Source organism: Poecilia reticulata, linkage group LG7 (assembly GCF_000633615.1).
Source record: "Poecilia reticulata strain Guanapo linkage group LG7, Guppy_female_1.0+MT, whole genome shotgun sequence".
In the NCBI taxonomy this organism is placed as follows: Eukaryota; Metazoa; Chordata; class Actinopteri; order Cyprinodontiformes; family Poeciliidae; genus Poecilia; species Poecilia reticulata.
In genome coordinates this window covers 8,461,765-8,484,013 of record NC_024337.1, presented here as the reverse complement: position 1 = coordinate 8,484,013, position 22,249 = coordinate 8,461,765, and the positions used below count along the sequence as shown (strand labels likewise).

General features: G+C 38.6%; 4 protein-coding genes across 9 annotated transcripts in view; 1 reads left to right on the top strand and 3 right to left on the bottom strand.

Moving 5' to 3' along the window:
• The window catches only part of tmco4 (transmembrane and coiled-coil domains 4), a 15,776-nt gene extending 9,832 nt beyond the window's left edge, over window positions 1-5,944 (top strand). The window contains exons 4-7 of the mRNA XM_008413180.2: window positions 1,277-1,361; window positions 1,454-1,571; window positions 3,009-3,126; window positions 4,342-5,944. Of these exons, the coding sequence (XP_008411402.1) occupies window positions 1,277-1,361; window positions 1,454-1,571; window positions 3,009-3,126; window positions 4,342-4,809 (789 nt within the window). The 3' untranslated portion in view covers window positions 4,810-5,944. The remainder of the gene's footprint in view (window positions 1-1,276; window positions 1,362-1,453; window positions 1,572-3,008; window positions 3,127-4,341) is intronic.
• On the bottom strand, window positions 4,438-13,955 carry htr6 (5-hydroxytryptamine (serotonin) receptor 6). 3 transcript variants are annotated; one of them, XM_008413182.2, is made up of 5 exons: window positions 13,814-13,955; window positions 9,446-10,904; window positions 8,656-8,790; window positions 6,352-6,769; window positions 4,438-4,525 (listed from the first exon to the last, which is right to left on the bottom strand). In XM_008413182.2, exons 2-4 carry the CDS (start codon window positions 10,358-10,360, stop codon window positions 6,413-6,415), a joined length of 1,407 nt encoding a protein of 468 aa, XP_008411404.1. In that variant the 5' UTR covers window positions 10,361-10,904; window positions 13,814-13,955; the 3' UTR covers window positions 4,438-4,525; window positions 6,352-6,412. The 3 variants fall into 3 exon arrangements, with proteins under 3 accessions (XP_008411404.1, XP_017161444.1, XP_017161445.1); XM_017305955.1 differs by lacking the exon at window positions 13,814-13,955 and having other exon boundaries at window positions 9,446-10,720; window positions 10,822-12,965; XM_017305956.1 differs by lacking the exon at window positions 13,814-13,955 and having other exon boundaries at window positions 4,438-4,522; window positions 9,446-12,965.
• micos10 (mitochondrial contact site and cristae organizing system subunit 10) lies at window positions 13,071-15,776 on the bottom strand. 3 transcript variants are annotated; one of them, XM_017305958.1, is made up of 4 exons: window positions 15,644-15,776; window positions 13,962-14,009; window positions 13,652-13,758; window positions 13,071-13,284 (listed from the first exon to the last, which is right to left on the bottom strand). In XM_017305958.1, exons 1-4 carry the CDS (start codon window positions 15,705-15,707, stop codon window positions 13,282-13,284), a joined length of 222 nt encoding a protein of 73 aa, XP_017161447.1. In that variant the 5' UTR covers window positions 15,708-15,776; the 3' UTR covers window positions 13,071-13,281. The 3 variants fall into 3 exon arrangements, with proteins under 3 accessions (XP_017161447.1, XP_008411406.1, XP_017161446.1); XM_008413184.2 differs by having other exon boundaries at window positions 13,071-13,290; window positions 15,644-15,775; XM_017305957.1 differs by having other exon boundaries at window positions 13,071-13,287; window positions 15,644-15,775.
• A 765-nt stretch (window positions 15,777-16,541) lies between these two features.
• Window positions 16,542-19,887, bottom strand: sike1 (suppressor of IKBKE 1). Of its 2 annotated transcripts, none has more exons than XM_008413178.2 (5): window positions 19,456-19,887; window positions 18,772-18,877; window positions 18,556-18,698; window positions 18,345-18,479; window positions 16,542-17,941 (listed from the first exon to the last, which is right to left on the bottom strand). In XM_008413178.2, the coding sequence occupies exons 1-5, from the start codon at window positions 19,612-19,614 to the stop codon at window positions 17,801-17,803; spliced, it is 684 nt and encodes a 227-aa protein (XP_008411400.1). In that variant the 5' UTR covers window positions 19,615-19,887; the 3' UTR covers window positions 16,542-17,800. The 2 variants fall into 2 exon arrangements, with proteins under 2 accessions (XP_008411400.1, XP_008411401.1); XM_008413179.2 differs by having other exon boundaries at window positions 18,345-18,458; window positions 19,456-19,882.
• Window positions 19,888-22,249: the final 2,362 nt, after the last annotated feature.

Genomic DNA, 22,249 nt, shown 5'->3' with positions numbered 1-22,249 from the left:
ATGGAGGAGATTGATTGTTTTCACAGATTATTTGTCTCATAAACTGCTACGACATCGTGACAGCTTTAACAAATATGGAGAAAACATATTTTTTATTAAAGTTATGTACTGCAGCTTGAATAAAATGCAACTACAAAGAATTTTTGAGAAGTCTGGATTGCTTTATGTACACATAAAGCAATCCAGCTTTATGTGTACATAACTGTAGTTGCAACGTGCAACTACAGTTGCACGTTGCTTTTGACTGTTGCTCATGGGGAGAGACGTTTCAGTATCTAAAACTAATAGAAAAAAATTTAAGGAACTTACTTGCATACTGGATGTGGACTGTTGGATGTTAAATTCATGAGCAGTAAATATTGTGCTAGTATCAGAATTGAACCAAAGAAAGCAAGGCAGATGCAGGCCTTTAAAATTGTGACGCTTTTTATGGGTCAAATAGACTCAAAAAATTGTAGCAGCTGCCCAGGGGGACCCAATCTAATTTTTTGTCAGGGGGCCCAAGATTTCTGGCGGCGCCCCTGACAGCTGTCATATAATTGTTTTAGTTGGCAAATTAAACATTGCTGTTTCTGTCCTTTCTGTCAGAAACTTGAATGTTGCTAAATTACTGCATCCATCTTCTATCCACTGAGTTTGTCATTTATTTTTTAATCTGGTGTCTTTTAGCATTTGATTCTTCAAATCGTTGGCAGTTTGTTTTGTTTTGTTTTTCTTAGCATATTTTTTATGTTTGGTAAATATAATAAAACATTTGGCAGCTCTGTGATCAACTTTAATTCTGAATGACTTTTTACAAATTATTACTGTTTGAAATCCGTAAAATCTTTTTCTCACTTCAAAAACAGTTTATCAAGTATTTTTATCTAGTTTCTGGTGAAAATATCTTTGTCCATTAGAAATAAGACAAAACTTTTGTTGTCTCATTTTTAAACTCTTTTCCATCCATTTCGTCTTTTCCATCAGATTATTTTTAAATCAAATTAAACTCCACTGGGCTGAGAGAAGCAGCTTTTTCATCTTTCTCTGTTGATGGTGGTTGTTGCTTGTGTGCCACTTTTACAAGTGTAACAGAAATATACAAATACAAAGGTTCAGACTGGAACCATTAAAAAAAAGTGATTAGCTGCGTTAAAAAATGTGCGTTTAATAATCTAACATAAAAAAGTCTCAGCCTTAGAAAATATACATAGCAACTAAGATAAAAATACTCATGAATTGTTCATGTAAAATAGTTACTTGGAGAATGAACTGTCTTTTCTGGCCGTATTTAAAGGGGAAGCGGCCCGTCAGCCTCATAGGTTTCAGTCTTGGAGCCCGAGTCATCTACTACTGTCTGCAGGAGCTTGCTAGTGATAAAGGTACCTTATCAGGGTCTGTCATTTAATCAACTTCAGTGCTACTGTTTAAAGTGGAAGCAGAGGTAAATGCAGAGCATTTCTCCAACCCTCAGGTAGTGAAGGAGTGGTAGAGGATGTGGTCCTCCTCGGGGCTCCTGTTGACGGCTCTGAGAAGTCCTGGGAGAGAATGGTCAGGGTGGTGGCAGGAAGAATAGTCAACGGGTACTGCAGGTAAACTCATGATCTCTAATGATTAGGAGCCTCTTTTATAAAGCGTGCGTATGTACAAAAAAATGTGTGGTGCCATATTTTATGCACAAGTTGGCATGTATAAAAATTTATGTAAATATATGCAAACTTTTGACCCGCTGTGAAAATGTGCAGCAGCCACGCAAACTTTTTCTGTGGACAATATCAAACTACGAAGCGTCAAAATTCCCTTAAATAGACTGAAATCGGACTAAATTCAGTGTTTTTTAGACCAAGAAGCTCATGTAATATTTTATTGTTTAAAGTTAATGATAAAACTGAACATTTATCCTCAGACAATAACATAACACACGTACACAAAATAAATCAAAGGATGTGAAAACCTCACTAGAATGTAAACAGTACTCTTCCTCAGTTTTTGCTCTGAAGCTCATGAAATGCATCTGTGGGGTAATTTCATTCTCACTAAAAAAGAAAATAGGTTTGGATGAACAGATTAACTCCAAACAGGCTTGATTATTTTTTAGGTGATCACACAATCACACGTACATAAGTAGCTGTGCAAAGGTGAGCTAAGTAAATGTTGAGTGTTTTGGCTCTGATGGAGAACATCGTCAATGGAAGGATTCAGAGGGAGTGATTGATCAGAGATCATAGTTATCTTCTGTTAATGATGGTTTATTAGCGTTTAGATTAATTGATTGATCCAGATTGATCATCCTGGAGCTCTGAGCAAAACTTAAAGAAGCAGCTGTGCGGTACCGGTACCGGTGAATGAGCCTTTATGGACAGAAACCGTCTCTATTCTGTAAATGTACAATTTATGCACATATTTCTCTATTTAGAATAAACGTCCACATTCCCACTCACCGTACAGGACTTTCTGACGCGATGTCTGTCTTTAAATCCCAGCTGAATACTCTGCTGTTCAAACAGACTTTTGCACTTGAATCTCTTTATAATTTTTTTTTATTTGGAATTTTTTCTTTAAAAATGTTTTTTTTTTTTTTTTTTGTGAAGTGGCCTCATGTGCCCTGCCCTGAAAGCACATTTTAAATAACAATATATAATTTTTGTTATCATAAATACTTGTACTGCTACAAGCAAGGACTGTTGCTATGGTTATCGCTTCAGGCAGACTCCCGGGTATTTATACTAATGTGCACATGTATTTAAGGGTGGCGACAGGACGGACCAGCAGTTGTGTTCTATTTCTCGCAAATTGGGATTTATAGATTTATAAATGCTCACAGCTTTATACATCAAAAAAAAAATTTGTGTGCTGCACTTTTCTAAATTTGTCCGTACGCCAAGTTTTAGTGTGAAAACTGCACACTCTTTTATACATGAGGCCCAGATGTCTAYAGTTTGTACAGGCCGTGTTTGTAGGAGTTTTCTTCTACTAAAAATCTGTGGCAGTGGATCAGTAAATGACTTTCTGAATCCTCCGCCCGTCAGAGGCGACTGGCTCCTGGGGTTCCTGTACCGAAGCTCAGCTGCACAGCTGTCTGTCGCTGGGCTGCAGCCAATCAACATCCAGGACCACCGCATAATTAATGTGGACCTCTCATCTGTGGTAAGCTTTCACGCAGTTAGAATAGCTAAAAGAAAAACAAACTAGACAACAGTCTGGCATAATTTCTCTTTTATTTAACAAAAAATGTTTAGACTACTTGAGAGATCTCATAGATTGTAAATTGGTTTTATCATTAGATTATAAGCTAATCATAACTCACTTCATTTTTAGATTTATGTAAGATGTGTCTTTAGATGAGGCATCTTGCATGTCAATCTGAGAAACAATGAGAGCAGTTTTAATAAAAAAGAGAGAGACTGTTCATGGAGTTCTAACAAACATTAATCTGCTGGTTTGAAACAAACATGACATTACGAGTGTCAGGACTTTAACATTTATATATAAGAAATAAATAAGATTAATTTTAACTAATAGTTTTGACCTTTTATACACTGAGCACAGAGAATTACATGTTCATCCCCAGATGATTAAATAAGGACAGAACTCAACTCAACTCATTCTATCTTTATGCAATACAACACTGAATTTTACACCATCTGCCCCAAAACAGACACAATGCAAAACAGGAGAAGATCAAAATTTAAACTCTTATTTCATATACATCACAGGACTGATAAAAATCCACTTCCTTTCTTTATTTTTACACCCACAGAAGACGCATTTGTACAAACATACAGCAGAAACAGTGTGACAGCAGCTTCATGAAAAAGTTTCAACAAACATTAGTCTTATTGGTTTGAACCCAGCACAAGTACCACACATTTAATTAACATTATATTCTGGGATCAATAAAAGTAGAAATCATTATGTAATGATTATTAATCTAAATAGGAATGGTTTGGTGTAGACCTTTTGGCCCGGGAGCAAAACTGGCAAATTTAGACTACTAGTGGGCCACAAAATGTATTAAATTAAAAATACAAAATAGGTTACTGTGATATTTTCTTTTGTTTTACCTGCTCAACAGTAAACATTTCTTTAAATGAAATCTGACTGTTGCCTTAGTAGAAGAAAATGTAAAAATTTTTGGTCATCAATTGTTTTCTGTTTTTTTGGTCAAATTTTGACCATTCGTGACTTGTGGCCAGGGGCCGAATAAAATCCTTTCAAGGGCCACAAATAACCCCTGTGTAGTATGATAAAAACCTGAATTTTTAAACAGTTTGTGTAAATATCTGGTTTCAGCTGTATATGCATGTAAGTAATTTGTGCCAAAGTCAAAACTAAGAAAACGTCTGCGTGATGTCTTGCCAGGTGAAAGGCCACTTGGACTACATGCGTCAGATGGACACCATCTTGGTGGCAGTGGGAGTTCCCACCAAAGAAGTGGCAGGGGCTTCATTTGTTCTTCCTCAGTCTGTAAGAGCAACTCAGAAGCCTGTGGACGATCTGGACCGTGCCGAAGAGCAGCATCAAGCGAGCGAGACTCAGAATCCTGCTGAGAAAGACAAAACGTCGTCACAAGAGAGCGCAGACTGGAGGGATGAGACAGAGGACATGGGCGATGGCTGGGACATTCCTGACATCACAGATCTGCTAGACTCGCTGAATGAGACAGAACCAAATGATGGAGTCTCAGTTCTAAACAATGTTTCCCCTAACAACGCCACATCCTCTAATTTCATTGCTCAGAACAGCAGAGAGGAGGCTGAGCCAGATGATGAGCAGATATCCTGGAGCTGGAATGACACACACTGGACTGCAGATCACTTACACAAATAAAAACCTGGAGAAGAGCGAGTTCCAGGACCAGCTCTGCTGCTCTCAGGTTATTCTATGCAACACATAAGCTTCTGCAGTGGAAAGGCATTTCTGTTGTTGACAGAGAAAACACGTGCCATACATGCATATGGCAGCTTTAGAAATTGAATTAACTACCTTGTTTTGCTACTTAATGTACGGATAATTTAATCAAAATTTTGCAACACAATGTTTTTTATGAACTGTAAAGGTGATTCATATTTTTCTCCTGTGAGACCAAGTACCCGTACAATAGTTTAGTTTGCTGGTTAAGCAGATGCTACATGATTGGAGGAAACTCTCATCCTCCTTATTTTACATGTAGCCTGGTTGCTATTTATCTTTGGCCTTGAAAGGAATGTCATGCATCATTTATTAGCAAGTGAAGTTAGTTTTATAAAAGTATTCACGATCCATAAATTTATTTCTCATTCTCATACGTTCTTGCCCGATATTTTAATACTTTATATGATATGCTACAAAAAGTAGGGCATATTAGTGAAGCAATAGAAAAGGACACAGTTTTAGATTAAATTAGGAGGTGCTTCTTGTGTTGGAGCATCACATAAAACCCCAATGAAATATACAGAAATATTAAAGTTCAAGGGGCGTGAATACTTTTGCAAACCACTATATTTTTAGTTTGGTAAAATTCAGCTCCTTGTTCAACGCTTCGCTCCGTCCAGAGGGTCTGGACCCTCGGCTAAATAATTACTTCCTGGAGGCGTGGCTTCTGTTGAGCTTTTTATTTTTACCCAACTGACGTAATGTGCCAGTTGGATGCTAAGAAGCTTACCAGAAATTGTTTGCATTGTAAACAACCATCCTCCACTGTGAAGAGAGAAGAACTGATCTGACCAAGGCGGCTGGTTATGTTAAATATTCATCACTGACTGAACTGCTTCCTTCACGTCCTCTGCTGCCCTTGCTAAAACTACAGGCAGAGCACAATCTAAAACTGAGCAGAAGATCAACAGCATTGTTTTCCAAAATGTTCTAGAAAAAACAAAGAGCTGGGAAAGTTGAAAATTTGATAGAGATATTTTGTAGATTAATTTCAGACATTTTCTAGAAAAAAAAGGAAATGAATGAGTCCAAAAATCAAAAATGTTTGACTTTTTGAAAATTTCTGTTTCAAAAATTGGAATTTCTTGAAAATGTATGAGAGTAACAAATTTCAGGGTTTTTTTTCTAGAAAATGCTCAACTTTTCAAACTAAGTTTTTTTTTCTAGAAATTTTCTGAGATCTGAAAATTTCTGAGTTTGTTCCACTTTTGGAGCTCTGAGATGAGAAGTGAGATGAGAGTAGGTTTGAGCGGAGCAGCGTAGGAAGGCCACAGGCAGGCTGCATACTGCCACTGACAGCTAATGCAGCCTCAACTCTGGGATTAAACTAAATGTTAAACAATGTGTTGCTTCTTCTGTCCTTCCAACAAACACTTTCAGGAAGTTGTGTTCATGTGTATTAAATCTGATTTTCTCTGTCCTGTCAAATATAAATTATTACTGAGCATCAGTACTTACCAATGGCCAGTCTTTCCTCTGTAATCCCTCAGTCACTAACTGGCTGTGCTTCCACAGTGATTCAGTCCAGGTTGTCCACCTGGTTGGGAAGAAGCAGAGGCAACTCTATCCCAGCGTGTTCGGCGTCCAGCAGGTTGACGCCGTCCGTGGCAGTGACTGCTGGGTGTGCAGGGTCGGAGGCCAGAGGCGAGGTCGGGTTGCTGGCCATGTTGGGCTCCCCTGAGTTGCGCAAAGAGATGGAGAGAGCCGGCGAGGGTCTCCTGGGTGACCGTGATGAACAGCAGGGCAGGAGTTTAGCCAGAGCTCGCTTGAAGTCCCTCATGAACAGCGGGTAGATGATGGGGTTTATGGTGCTGTTACAGTAGCCAAGCCAGGTGATGGCATCAAACAGCGCAAGTGGGACACACTCACACACTGCCTGGAGGAAGACACAGGATTTCCTGGCATCACAACGTAGCAATAGGAGGTTAAGTTTCTTTACAAAATATGTAGGAGATATGAAAAATAAATAGAAAAAAAATGATCGAGACTGTTTCTTCTCATGGAACATTGAGTTATATTAACCTTGTCGATGTTTAAATACTTTTAAGATGTGACTTGTAAGAAGCAGGCAGTAGTGTAAAACAGTGGAAGAAACAAAAGGTTTCTGAAGCACACCTGGACCAAAGCAGAAACTAGAGTAAATCACAAACCTAACTACAGTTTAATCTGTGCAGCTTTTGTTTGAATGAGTGAAAAAAGCTGTATATCTTTGACTCAAGCATTTTAAACTGACAACTTTTTGCACCCATATTTGACAAAAACTTTGACATCATTTTACCAATTAAACAAATGTGAGTATTCTTTGATGTTATGTTTCTAGCACACATTTCTAATGCATTTCGTTTTAAGGAAGCAATGGATTGTGGGAGGAGGCCCAGGACACGCTGGAGGGACGATGTCTCAGCTGGCCTGGGAACGCCTTGGGGTTCCTGGAGGAGCTGGAGGAAGTGGCTGGCGACCCGACGATGGATGGATGGATGGATGGATGGATGGATGGATGGATGGATGGATGGATGGATGGATGGATGGATGGATGGATGGATGGATGGATGGATGGATGGATGGATGGATGGATGGATGGATGGATCCTAAGAAAGTTGATTGAATAAAAAAACTTTTTAAGGAAATTTTGAGCCGAGTAAAGTTTTTGATCATTTCGCTCTGAACTGTGTCACAATACCCAGCATGCACTGCAATGGGCAAGCTTGAGTTTCAGGTGAAAGATACTGAATGATTAAGTTCATATGTGCATAAAATCTGGAAAATTAAAAATTATTAAATATAATTAAAAATAATTTTTTGAAACCATCACGTTTTATTAATTAAATCTCCAGTTTAAAAATGACATTTCCTGTGGTGAAAGGCCATAATGTTCCAAAATGTTACAAACTGAAGTTGATCATACTGAATTTTAAAAAAATCTGACAGTTTGTGAACCAGATTTGTCATAAACAAGCTCACTGCTTATTAGCTCTTAGCTCCATATCTTTTGACATGTGATTGCTTGGATCATTGATTTTGAAGGTTTAGACAGAAACGATGAAGGAGACAGCTGTTAGAGGAGAGCTTCCAATACTATCAAGATGAGACAAGGAGGCGGTGGGAATGAGACAGAAGGGGGTGTGTGTTTCACACACCACATTGAGTGTGAAAAGAAAGGAGAGCGCAGACACAGTCAAGTCTCTGCAGCTCTATGTTGCACAGAGGGAGAGGCAAGAGGGCACAGATGGTAAATCAAAATGACTGGATCAGCTTGAAAAACAGAACAGAAGTGTCATTACTAATATAGATTAAGCTGCATATTGACATTTATTCAGTCTCAAAGAGCAATTCATGCCACTTCCTTGTTTATTATGAGTACATTCAGTCTAATCAAAATGATTTGTTTCAACAATTTGAAAATTGTAAATGGTCCTTTAGTGGGCTGCTAACTTGGCTTTAAATGAGTCAGATATACAGAGCTGAAATGCCAATCTATTTCCTTGTTGGCTTGGCAAGGCTGACGCCAAGGCTGGCCAACACAAAAACAGACCAGTATCCCAGTGTTTTTTCACTCTGTCTTCCTAGTGCATTTATTTTTCATACTTGTCATGCTTGCAAAATAATTGGTGATAAAAATCACTGAATCATACAGAATCACTGAATCGAAAGTGTTGCAAATGTTTGTAGCAAAACTGTTAAAATCCTGCATGTGCGTGGGAGAGGACTAAAGCTTTAGGGTTGCAGTACTGTGTCAGCCAGCGGTCAGGTACTCATACTGACCTGAGCCATGTTTGTGATGAAAAAGGGTAACCAGGCGCTGAAGAAAAGTCCCAGAAGGACTCCTAGTGTGAGGCTGGCCTTCAGTGCCCTCCGACCCTGCTTGTGAGCAAGACGGCGCTCACTGGTCACAGACAGCTAAGGACATCAGGGAGTGACAGAAAAACGGTAGATAAAGAAGTACAAATACAATTCACAACTACTTTTAATGCTGCCACCATAGATGAAGTGTTAGACAATAAATAATAAAAATTAGCTTACAGGTCTTGCATGCCATAGACCTGTAAGTCTTGACTGGTCCGCGGTAATAGGTTGGGGACCACTGCTCTACAGCATAAAGAAAAGTGTTGCAGTTTTGTCTTTAAACTCAGAAAAGAACGAATAATAACGTCTTTACTACCTCTGTCCTTCAAATCTGGACAAAGCAGACTTACACTTCCACTGGATGGAGATGCGACATTTAGATAACAGCTTTTAGAAGCAACACAGTGAGTCTCTTTGGGTGAAGCTACTGTATACATTTTTCCCTCTAGCTATTTCAAAAAAGGAGAATTATTCAGTAAGTTATTTTTAAATGTTCAAGATTGCAGTGCAACCAAGCAACTTCTTGTCCTTCCTTAAGATTTACGTAATGATTTTTTTTGTCTCTATAAATGTCTTCAGCTAGGAAACCTTTGCACTACATAACCAGCTCCTATTGTGACTAGCTAGTCAGGTGTCTTTTCCTTTAAACTTCAACAAACCTTCATGCAGTATTCATCTTGGCAGAGTTTCAGTTTCATTGTTCTCTTACCAGTGCATTTTGAGACATGGCAGGTCCTTGATGACCGCAGTCACATCCAACCTGCTGAATTGACCCGGCAGCAACTCTGGGCGAAGGAGGCCGGGAAGGTTCTCCAAAGGACGGATGAGGGTGAGGAGGGTGGCTCAATGCCGCAACTCTCTTTGCTTGTCTCCGTGCTGCCAGAAGGATCCGGCAATAGGTGAAGCAAATGGCGCTGGAGGGCAAAAAGAAGGTAAGCACGGATGCCACCAGGGCAAAGGGCAGGGTCACCCGCAGGCGGCACTGAAAGGACGCACCTCCCATTGGTGACTGCTGGAAGTAGGAGTCTGGGTATTGCTTTTCATGGAAGGAACTGATGTTACCAAGGCTGACTTGAGGAATTAGTGAGTTTTCATCCCCATGACCCAGACTGTGCCAGTTCATCTTAATGGGAAGGAAGGAGGCCAGGGCTGCCAGACTCCAAGCTGCCCCAACCAAAAGTAGAGCCCGGGGTGGGGTCATCCTCTGCTTGTAGCGTAGCGGCGAAATGATGAAGAGGTAGCGGTCCAGGCTAATCACACACAGGTTCAGGATGGATGCGCTGCAGCACATGACGTCGAAGCAAAGCCAAACCGGGCAAAAGGCAGGCCACAGCACCCAAGAGCCACACAGCATGTTGAGCATGGCTGGGGGCATGACCACCAACGCCACCATCAGGTCGGAGAAGAACAGAGACACCAGGAAGCAGTTGGAGGTGCAGCGCAAAGAGCGGTGGGCAAACACCAAAGCAATGAGCAGGATGTTGCCACAGACAGTCATAAAGATGATGGCAGTCAACATGAAGGCCAACAACCAGGGGCCGCTGCCCGTGATGTTCCAGTCACTGGAAACTAGAGAGCTGCCGTTGGAACTGCCCACAGAGGCAGATAGGTGAGAGTCGGTCATGGTGGATGCAGTGATCCAGGAATCAGCCTCTAAGGGTCACTCCCCAGGCACTCCTCAATGTTCCCAACTGGATCTCCTTTCTGGCCTAAGCTCACACCTCAAAACGTTACCACAGAGGTCTTGTTATCAAAATCCACCCAACTTCTCCTCTCCATGGGTTAACGTCTCCACATTGGCAGGAATCCCTTGTAGTGGAGTGGGCTCACTCTGCAGAGACCAAACTGAAATCCCCCAAACTGTTTGCCTCATCTCTCCATCCTGGCCGGCATGTCCTTCCTTCATCCACAGCTGAGAGCCAGAATGAGCTCTTCAGTAGCTGACAGAGGGTTTTTAAGCTGCATGTCACAATGATGACAGGCACTGGAGGAAGGCACAAAGAGAGATAAGCCTTTACTTCGCACATAAAAGCAGTGCCAGAGACATGACCCACTAAGGATGGAGAGAGATCCTCGTAAACGCACCTCAGAGAAACAGACTCGGCCAGCTTTTGTAAGTCTTTCACTGAGCAGAAGCTCTTACTCTCTCAATCACAAGTCCTTTTAATCTGGGAAACAGAGAAACAAAAATCTGTAATAAATAGACACAAAAAAGCTGCAGCAGTCATTACCAAGCAAGGCTGTGTTCAGAAGTGCTCTACAGGTATCATGGTCCTTGTAAAAGTGCCGCATCCCTTTGCCTCTGGTAATCCCTGAGGCGGCCACTTCAGCGTGTTTCCCAGTCGAAGCGCACGGCTACTGAGAGCGAGCGTGTCCAACATGGAGCTGTTAATGCATAACCATGCACAATCACAGCCCAGATATGCTAATTCTGCATCATAGGAACTGTGTGGGTGGCCTTTCTCCTTGTTTGGTTCTGGTGTTTTTATCTGTTTCAATAAAAATATGCGTATTTTTGTAAAGCCTTATTAAAATCTAATATGTTCTCTTAAAGTTGCTGCAACAGGATTTTTTTTCTGGCTTTCTGGATTTAGTTTCTATATGGAAACATTTTAAAAATACCAGAACAGAATCAGATACTCTGTTTTTGTTTTATTGTTGTTTTTTTACACCAATAGTACTCAATAGATCAATAGTATGTTTTTCTTAGTGTGCTTTTTGGAGCTATAAGTGATTAAAAAGTGATTTTGCAGCTTGAATATATTTTTTAGATCTGTATTTTATCAGATCCTTTAATTTTAACCGTTATTCTCTGAACTAAAACATTCTGCTGTATGTCTGGTTATAAGCTTAGACTCCTCATTGGGCTGGAAGAGGAATCTCTGCCCATTTTTTTATTATTTTGTGTCCTCAAACACGTTTTCTTCACAGAATATCCTTGTATTTAGTCCCAACTCTTAATTCTTTCTCCCTGACATGTCTGCTGTGTTCCTTGGTTTTCAGGCTGTTTGTTCATGAATGTTCTCTAACAACCTTCAGGCTTTCACAGAACAGCTGAATTATGGGGACGTTAAATCACACAGTTTACTGATGTGACTTCTGAAAGCAACTGGTGGAACAGGATCATATACAGAAATATCAAAGTGGGACTGCAAATACCTGCCACACTTTTCAGATTTTTTAATTATTATAAAACATTTGGAACACCAATTTTTCCCTACTTTGTGTTGATCTACCATATAAAATCCCAACAAAATACCTTTGAAATTTGTAACGTGGCATAACGTGTAAAAGGTCACAGGGTGTGAATCCTTTCAAAAGGCTTCACTCTCTACAGGTTAAATATTTATTTCCAGATAAATAATTGCCTGTTTTAAATATTATTTGCTCAATTTTATATAAAATGTTCCAATAGTCCATAACTTATTTAAATGTACATTATTTAAAATGGTCTTATACAAAATGGAGTGTTGTAATCTTAATTGAATACATTTTTACCTTTACAAATACCGTTACTTAACTTCAACACTACACAAAACATAGTGTAATCTTGATATTTTGTTAATAATGGCCACTTTTATTTTGGTGACCTTTTCTCGTTTTGTTATTTAGCCTGATTTTTATGACTGGTGGGCATCTCTGGTCGCAGCCAGGCTGTGGCTCCACATCCTGTCTTCACGTTTTCTGCGGACGGCCCTCACAGGCCTGTTCTTCTGTGGAGCTTTTTTTAGAAACATTCTGTGACTCTGCTAAAAAATGCAATCACAATGTATTCACTCAGATACACCTTCTACATTAATGTTCTTTTAAAGCAAGAATCACCAAACGTAAACATTTTTGATAAGGAAATGAAGTGGATTTTGTAACTACTGATAAATGAAGAACATTTTCTATTTTACACATACATTTTTCCATTCCAGTGATTCTTAAAACTGTTAATATAGAAACTGATTTTTTTTTTGCTTCCTGACAAAATTGCAATAATGCTTACACTTAACTATTACTGCATATCAATCCAGCAGTTAACACACAAGATAATGCTAGATCCACGATTCTAATGGCAACTTGAAACTGACTGATCAACATTATTCAGCTGCTGCAAAGCCTCTGTCCTCCATCAAAGCCCACTGCCTTATGGGACAACAGTTTCAAAAGTAAAAACTTTACAAAACAGAGGAATTTAACCTCCACCTGTTACTAACCTTGTTTTACTGAACAAAAACACAACTGATCAAAAATTTGACCTGATCCATACCTTCTTTAACATTTGCTCAAGATAAATATAATATCACCGATTAAATATCAAACCACCCTATGAAGAATCACACCACAAGTGGTTTTTCTATAATTAACGATTGTTTTATTAAATTCACACAGATTGCACTCATCAGGCAGAAGCAAGTCTTACAGTCATTATTGGGACGGTTTGTCTGGAGGAAGACACAAATTCAAATGTAGCGTAGTGCAAACCATGGCACTCGAAAAGCATAAACAAAATCAATCAGCAAAAATAAAGATAAAAAACATCTTGATGGGTTGAAGTCACTACTCCTGCTGAGAAAAAAAAAAACAGAAAAAAATTACAAAATGATTACATTTATACAAAATATTGACAAGAAACTGTCACTTTAGCATAGAAATAAGACTACTTTTTTATTGTTCCTTTTGTTTCATTAGTAATGCAAAACTATTTTAACCTAACTCAAACTTCAAAAGAAAAGAATAAATTATAAACCACCATGAAGTCATCTTACGTATCACATAAAAATAATTCAGATTTCAGTAAATAGCCTAGCAGTTTTTGTTTGTTCTTGCCTTTTTCAAATGACAAAGTAAGACACTAACAAGAAGACTGGCATCAAACACTAAAGATTTGTGCAGAACCCATGAAAGGCCCAATAAAATCCAAACTAACCTGTTCACTTGTGTGCAGCAGATAATGTGACCGCAGGTCATGCTGACAGTTGGCATACGCCATGCCAAGTCCAGCTCCAGAGAATAACGTAATAGGCCACGTACGTCCTACAAAGGACAAAGATGCACTGACATTGTTGGCAGGAATAAAACAAACACTTACTGCCCTAAAGACTGACGCCTACGCCTGCAGGTTAGAGTACCACAGAAGAGCATGATGTTAGTTGTGCTGCCAGATATCCTCAATGGTGTCTGAGTTAAATTAAAGTTTCAAGATAAAGAACAACTTCAAATCCACTGAAACGGCTTACTTTTGAAGAACAGGACAGAAAACACAATTCCTAACCCCAGACCGGTACCTGAAACACAGAACGACGAGGCAAACATTAGACACAGGGAGGAAATAATTACTAACACACATTTCTAATATTTATCCTGCATGTCAAGTGTCTGACCTACAGAATAACGTAACGCAAGGTGTTGTTTTTTTATTGTTAGTAAGTAAGCCTGCCACAAGTAGCAATAAATCAATTAATCACATCTATGACCATTTCCCATTGGATAGTTATTAATGAGATACTTCCCTTTAACTGAAAAGCTGCCATTTCAAAAAACTGCAAACATTTGACATTTGCACTACCTGTCACTTCTGCCTGCAGGGTTAACCATTATCAAGATTAATAATGGTTAAAAATGAACCATTATTAATCTTTAAAATGCAAGTTTGGTTACCGAGACGTCATAATCTAACTTAACTGTTGTTGCTTTGATTGTTTGTTTTTTATTTTGGATCATTTAAATGTTTCCCAGTTCCAGTGTTAAATGTTCTTTAGAAATTAAAGATTTTTTGTGCTTTGAGTAGGTATACCTGCATTAATAAATCATTTCAGTTGAAATGATTTATTCAACTGAAATGATGAAATGATGAATAAATCATTCCAATAATTTCTGGGACAATTTATTATCCTGCAAAACTTATCATGACATGCTTATTAGAAACATCTATTTGTTTCTTGATAAGAGAAAAAAAATTGTCTATCAGCACCAACATGGTGATTCCTAAAGAATTGGTCAATGAAAACTTGCTAAACAGCATYTCTGTCAGACAACTTAGCAGGGTTTAAATGTCTGAAACCCTTTCTTCCCCCCTAACCTTTGACCTTTCTAGCCCCCAAAATGAAACAGAAAGACTGATTATCAGTTGAGTGTACAAGCATCACAAGTAAGACAAACATAACAAATGGCATTGACAACCAAGATATCCTACTCCTGCACTGTWGTAAAGAACATGGTTTTCTCACACTTATTGTGAGCATATCAATATCAATATTCATATTGTTGTTATGGCCAATTACTAACATTATGTATTTTGTTATCCTTTGTGAAAGAATGGCAATATGTGGGTATGAATCCTGGGAGAATAAGTGAAGAGGGCTGTTTTTTTTATAATTTAGTAACCTTTATAACCATATATAAATGTTTATAAAGAGAATTCCTGACTCCTAAACCACTGATCTACTATATGACTAACCTGGCTTGTATGAGCTGCTTTAACCTGCCATCTGCTGAATAAATAAGCGATGAAGCTCTGACTTCATGAAAGTTGAGGCACCATAACGGGGTTGAAGTAAATGAGGTTCGCGTTCAGTGAGCGAAAGGAAAGGTGGACACCAGTTTATAGTTCCAACCGTTTTCAAAAGTCAACTGTGATGAATGCTACTTATAATAATCAAATGGTCTGCCTGTGCTCTGATTTTCTTTCACTAAATACAGTCGTAATCGTAAGTGTCAAATTTACAAACAGGGCGACAGAATATTTCCGTTAACATCAGACTGCTCATTTAGTTGTCCTTTAACAGCCCTTTGCGGCTAGCTTGTTAGCCTCTCGTCCAGTCAATGACAGATGTGAACTACAATAAAAGCTATAGCCTAATGCTTCTGAATCCACCTATATTACACTAACATTAGTAGCTGAAGGCAGAGGAATATTTACCCAGTTTAACGACACCGTCTGCCAGGCAGCGGTCCAACTTTTTCCCGAGCTCTTTCTCAGACATTCTGACTTAGCTCGCTCCGGCTAAACGTTTCAAACTGCAGCTCTTCATGCTGCCTTCGAGCGCTGTCGGAAGTTTGAAAGACTAATGCATTGTGTAAGGAATTTAACGTAGATCTACGGCAAAATTGAATAAACAAAATAATGAGATAGCGTGCATTTATTAAAGATCGTTATCTATTTTACTACACAAAGACGTAATACCTCGACAAAATTTTTTTTGTTGATGAACTTAGCACAGAAGACAGTTCAATTATGCGTTTTCAAGTGAATGCAGCACGAAGCTAGCTTTTGGAAAAACCCTGCCACCTTGCGGTAAATACCAAAATAACCCACACATATCAAACTGACTTCAATGCCTTCTGATAGTAATATTCCATAAACTTTTTATGCCATTTTTCCCCTCATTGCATCCACAAATTACGGCATACTTACTTGTATTTGATGTGTCAGACGAACAGAATACAAACTAGTGCATAAATGTGATGTGGAAGGAAATGTATAGTTTTTTACCACAAAGATTTTGAAAAAAGTGACATTAATTTATTTTCCTTCAAGTTGATACCACTGAAACCAACATCACCCTGAACATACCATCGATACAACGGAGCTTGGTGTTGGCAGTGTCATGCTGGGCACATACATGCCTGTTAAACATATAGGTACAAACTGAAAACCATACTTGACTTTCCATTCACTTTACAACTGTGTGCTACTTTGAATTTTGTCTATTGTGCATATTCCTTTTAAATTGCAGTGAAGTTTGTGGTAGTATGTGACAAAATATGAAAAAGCATTATATTTCTTGGCCAATTAAAACAAATGATCCAACAAAATGTACAGTTCACATTTTATTTAACACACTCCTTCCTATACATCGTCATGGCGTCTACACAGATTTCCTGAGATGACAATTTACAGTTTTTAACAACAAACATTTAATTACACAAAAAGTTGGCATATTTTAATCTTTTACTTTGTACAAAGACGTGTCATGAGCTGGTTTGGTACATTTCCTCTGCTTCCAAATCTGGAAACTGAGAATAGTCCCTTCAACATGAAAATCCACTCTATGTGACTAATAAACATATTAATTGTATAAATGCATGATGTGCAGCAGGTGAAACTTTGTGAAAAGTTATTTCCTTGGCAGCGAGCACTCAGTCTTACACTGTGTGGGGTGAACCAGCTGGCTTTTGTAGCAGGCATTGCTGTCGATTTTCTTATTCAGTGGAAGTGGATGAGAACGTGAATGTAGCAAACGTAAACTGGAGAAGTAGAAACTGCAGAACAGAAGCTGCCAGAGGTAGGAAATAAATTCAGAGGCAGCATTTTGTTCAAAGGAGAAAAAAATGATTGTTTTAACCAGATAAAATAAAATTGTTGTCATGGAATTTATATCTCACTAAAACCAAAATATATTCTCTTTTAAAAAATAAGGGTTGTAACAGTAAAACAGCAACAGTTCTTGGAAGTTTTAGGAGTCGTCTGGATGAAACAGGATGAGAAGAAGGAGGGTCATAGCAAGCAACTTCATGGCTTCTTGAACAAGTTGGCATCTGTCAGAGGAAACTTCCTCATTATAGTGAGATATAAAACTCATTTTGTTAAAACAAGAAAGTTTATCCTTTTAACAACATAAAACTAATCTCATTATAAAGACGAACCTTATTTGAGTTTAATTTCTTGTTATAATGAGGAATTCTGTTGTTACCATGACATACTGCTCCTGAATTTGTTTCCACTGTCTAGCAGTTGAACGTTTTCCATTCTGTATCTCTAAGAGTAACTGTGTCTTTATTCCAAAATACAAAATAAATCTCCTTTGATGCTTCTACTATCTTAATGACAAACCAAACATTTAATCAGCATCACACGTTCTGATAAATAAACTCTAACATGACAGCAATGACCAAACAATTACTGTACAAAGTGAGGCTTTACAAGAGCTTTCATAACCCACACACAGGTAATTGTTTATGAAAGCTAAAATGCTGTGTTCAAGTGACCTTCACCAGAAAATCCACAACCCTGTTTCCTGCCTTGTTTGGTTTCTTTTCTTTTGTCCAGCCACAGTCCAGGCAGAAGCTGCTCTGCTCACTCATCAGACGCCGCCTGTGGGGAATGCTCCCACTGGGCTGCTGGTGGGGGTGATGGCGGCTGAGCGCCATCACCTCTCGCCATCTTCAACGACCCTTTGCTGATGTTCAAAAGGTCCCGAAGCTCCTTGTTCTCAATCTGAACGAGACCCAGAGAACAGCGCATGCAAGATGAATGGATGGATACAACTACAGGATTAGACTGACATCTTTTGAGTTGTATAAAAGCTGCACTAAAATGCATTCAAATAGAAAAAAACCCTTAATGCTAATAATTTTGAGATTTAATTCATAGATGTGATATTTCTCAGGACAAAATGGTGCTTTCCGATCAGAAGTCTAGAGATGCAAGATCACAATCACTGACATGTTCAGGACAATCTTTTTAAAAATGACAGCAGCAGTACACATAAGGCGACCAAATATTAGTGGTGCACCAATAGCAGGTTTCTGGCAACATTTAAAGCTAAATGAAGACAAAAAAATTTTCTGCCGTTCTGAAACTTCACTGACTGCAGCAACCGAGTCCCAGTGCTGCTCACCTCTAGCTGAGCCAGCCGCTCCCGGACGGAGCAGTAGTGCTCATCGTCCACCTGCACTGCTCTTCTCATTACCTGGCCCATCTCACAGATCCGCTCCACCTGGCTCTGCACTTCCTGTAGAAAAAAACAGCTAACCTTTGAACTTTACAAAAAACAAGCTGCATCTCAGCTATGAGAAAATATCTCATCTGGGGACGTAAACAAAACTTACTTTGGCATGGTCCTGATGAAGGCTGAGCACCGGTTTGGTGTCCAGTTCCTTCTTTGCCATCATCAGCTGGAGCATCTGCTTTCGGTACCGACCCATGATCAGCTCCAGGGCGTATTGGTGTTCTTCCAGAGACAGCCACAGTTCTGCAGAGGCCGTAAAGTGTCTTAGCGCAACTTAAACGGTCAACCGACACAAATTGTCAGGAGTGAGCGTTACCTTTATTTTCCTGTTGCAGCTCCTTAATTTGAGTGTTCTCCTGAGTCAGGAGGACATGGGGCTTGTACTTTGTCAGCTCTTGAATCTCTTTATTGTCTTCTGTGTGCTGAGAGAAATGATGACAGGCGACAGAAAGAGGGGAAGAGCATTTGAAGGTTTAGATTTTAAACTGATCACACATCCAATGAATCCTCTTGAATCAGCGCTCTGGCAGGATGAACCTTGTTTTGTTGTGTATTGTAAGGAAAAAGTCATGCACATTAAGTAATACTGTTCTGATGTCCTGATTAAATACTGCAAATTCTTACATGGTTTTCAAAGCTTTTTGAAAGTACAAATCTGAAAAGTGTGGCACACTTATTTATATAGGCATCAGATCCTCAACTGCATCTCGGTTGGAAATTTGATCTGCACCAGTACATTAAATAAATATACTAAAGTTTTTTGGGTTGCCTTGTATTTAACTCAGTACATCTTCTCTAACCCCACTGAAAAAAGTTTGCACACATCATGATTCCGCCACCACTGTGCGCATGGTCGGTTCAATGCAGCTGCACAAAACACTTTTTAGATAATTGTTCACACAAATTTCTACTATTTATTATTTTCTTAACAGCTATACATTATACTGAATCAGTCTGCCGCGTTTATACTGTCAGAGTGAAGCCGGACAGACGATCCTACCTTGTCTGGGAGAGCATTCCCCACATCCTTCATGCTCTGCACCCTCCGACCGAGGGCCCCGGTTTGGTCTATCAGTCCCTCAGCGGCCGTGTCGTGCTCCTTCAGTCTGTCCAGAAGGGTCCGAGCATCGCACAACACTTTCTCTAAAGTACACGCCATTGACGGAAAACTGACAAGTTGGGTCTGTGACGTAGGAGAGCGGCTTGAAGCGTCGGGTGGAAATACCTCTAAATGGAGGCTTGTGAAGCTAAAAAGCCCGAGAGTCTTTATAAGAACGTCGTCATAGCAATGCAGCACCTACTGTGAGACTGTGACGGTGAGCAAAAGAAAAACTGTACACAGACACACAAAAATAACTATTTTGTTGTCAACTCCGTCGGTGGTGTAGGGCAAAATGTCACGTCACTTCCGCATCCCTTCGCTTTTTCTTGTGCTGCATTCAAGCACACATGAGAGCTCGGAAATCCCTCATTTAGGTCTAAGTAGAAGTTTTACACATTTAATAGACTCACATTTTACATGGTTCAGACCAAGTAGAACAGCACTATCTTTTAGCTCTGCTAGTTCTTGAGTTAAGCTGTTCTTAAAAACATGTTGATATTATGGTGCAAATTCCGATTTACAAAAAATGTAGCAGTAATCTTGTCAATTTTCTTGCTTGACGTGTCACATTTCATTTTGCTTGGCGGATTGCTGTCGTCTACTTGCATATTCGAAATTTAATTTGATCAAGAATTAAATTGAAAATTATTTTCTATATCCTAATATTTGTTGTCATACTTTTAAGTTTCCAATATTTATGACATTGGCAATAAAGCTGTAATTGAATTCAAAATCTATTGAAATATACTTTTTTTAATTCAATGTGTCTTTTGGGTATGTAATCCCAAAAACATAAAAGGATAATTTTGCAGTCATGTCGCAAAACTTATAAGAAAAATACTGTTATAAAGCTAATTACTGTATCACTTGAATTGTTCCCACAGTAAAGTCAAACACACTCAAGGGAAAGTCTCAGTTAGCACGCAAACGTTAAGACTATGTCCGCCGGACGTACTCTGAAAGTCGAACGTCAAATGTTCGGACTTGAAGTTCACGAACGTTGACTGAGCGAATGCGCTCCGAACTTTCGTGCATTATGAAACAAAGTATTTTTGCTGTAAAGTTAATCAACTTTAATATCTTTAAAACCTTAATGGCGTCAAATATAAATTTGACAAAATTTATATTTTTGTTCTTTTGGAAAGGGGCTGAATCTCAGAATGTTCTCGAAAGTCATCTGAACGTCCGTGTGCGACTTTTAAAAATGCTGTTACTAGCTTCAATATCTTATTTAGCCAGTAGGGGGCTCCAAACACTATAAAATACGTCCGATTTTTGGGGCGTTGTGCATAAAACCAAAACAGTTTAGTAAAATTGTAGTTAAGTAAAATGGTATAAGTATTTCTTAACGTTCCTTTTTTAATAAAATGTATATACAGATAAATTTATCTTTTAAGCTAAAGCTCTTGAAAATGATGTTTTCTGTCATTAAAAAAACACATTGATCTTTTTCGCATTTCCATCAGAAACAAATGTTTTGATTAACTTAAAGAACTTAAAGCAATTTAAAATCTGCATGAATGATTTTGGGGTAAAATGTTTATTATGTTTAAAGATTATATATTTAAAGAGGGATGTCTACAAGTTACCAGCAGATATTTTAAAAATACAGGTTTTAAAACCGTAACCAATGCTGTACTTGATTATATATTGCTAACTTTAGGTTAACAAACAACTAATAATTTTAAACCCTCTTGTCAATAAAAATGAGTACTCATATTGTTGGACAGACATAACATTTGTCTTACTGGATCACAGTGCTGTATTTAACAAAGTTTTTCATTATGATTAACTCAGATAGCACAGAATGATTGAAACAACATTGTCAGCCAGAAACATTGAATCAACGTTGAAAGTGGTCGGTGACTTGAATGTTGAATCAACGTTAGGGTTTCAACCATAACTGACATATCAATGTTGATCCAACCATCATCTGTATGTCAATTTACATGCATATGTGTTGATATTGCATTGAATCAGTTAGGAATCAACATTGATTCAACCTTCATCTGAATGTGGATCTACACACATTTATTTTACATTAAATCAATGTCGATTCAACACTCATTTGACTGTAGATCTGCATGCATATTTGTGTTGATTTTGCTTTGAATCAGTCAGGAATCAACGTTGCTTCAACCATCATCTGAATGTGGATCTATATGCAGATTTTGGTTGATTTCGAATTGAATGAAAGCTAAGGATTTATGTACATTTTTAGGTCTGATAGGTTTACATAACATACCACTAAAAGTTTCTTCACTGGTGTTAAACACTATATTATTGGCAGATCATGGGTAAACTGTACAAAAGTTTAAAAATGACAACATAGGTTTGATATAACATTTTATTTAAGAAAAGAGGGACAGATCTTTAAACATATTTGACTGTCAGAATAACAGTCTATTGTCCACAGAAGAACAGAGTCCATGAGGTTAAGCTTTGTACTGTATGAACCAGGGAAACGGTACAAGTTGTGGTAACCCCAGTTAGACTCTGGTTGGCGTTACTTTGATTCCTTGTGATGTCTTCCTCTCATTCTGACGTGTAATGAAGCCACTTCTTGACAGTTTTACTGCAGTCCTCAAGAGTCAAACTGCAGAGCAACGGCTGAAAAACACAAAAATAAAAGTGAGGAAGGTGCCGGTTAGAAAGATGATAAACATTTGAAAAGTTCTGAAAGACATTGAAA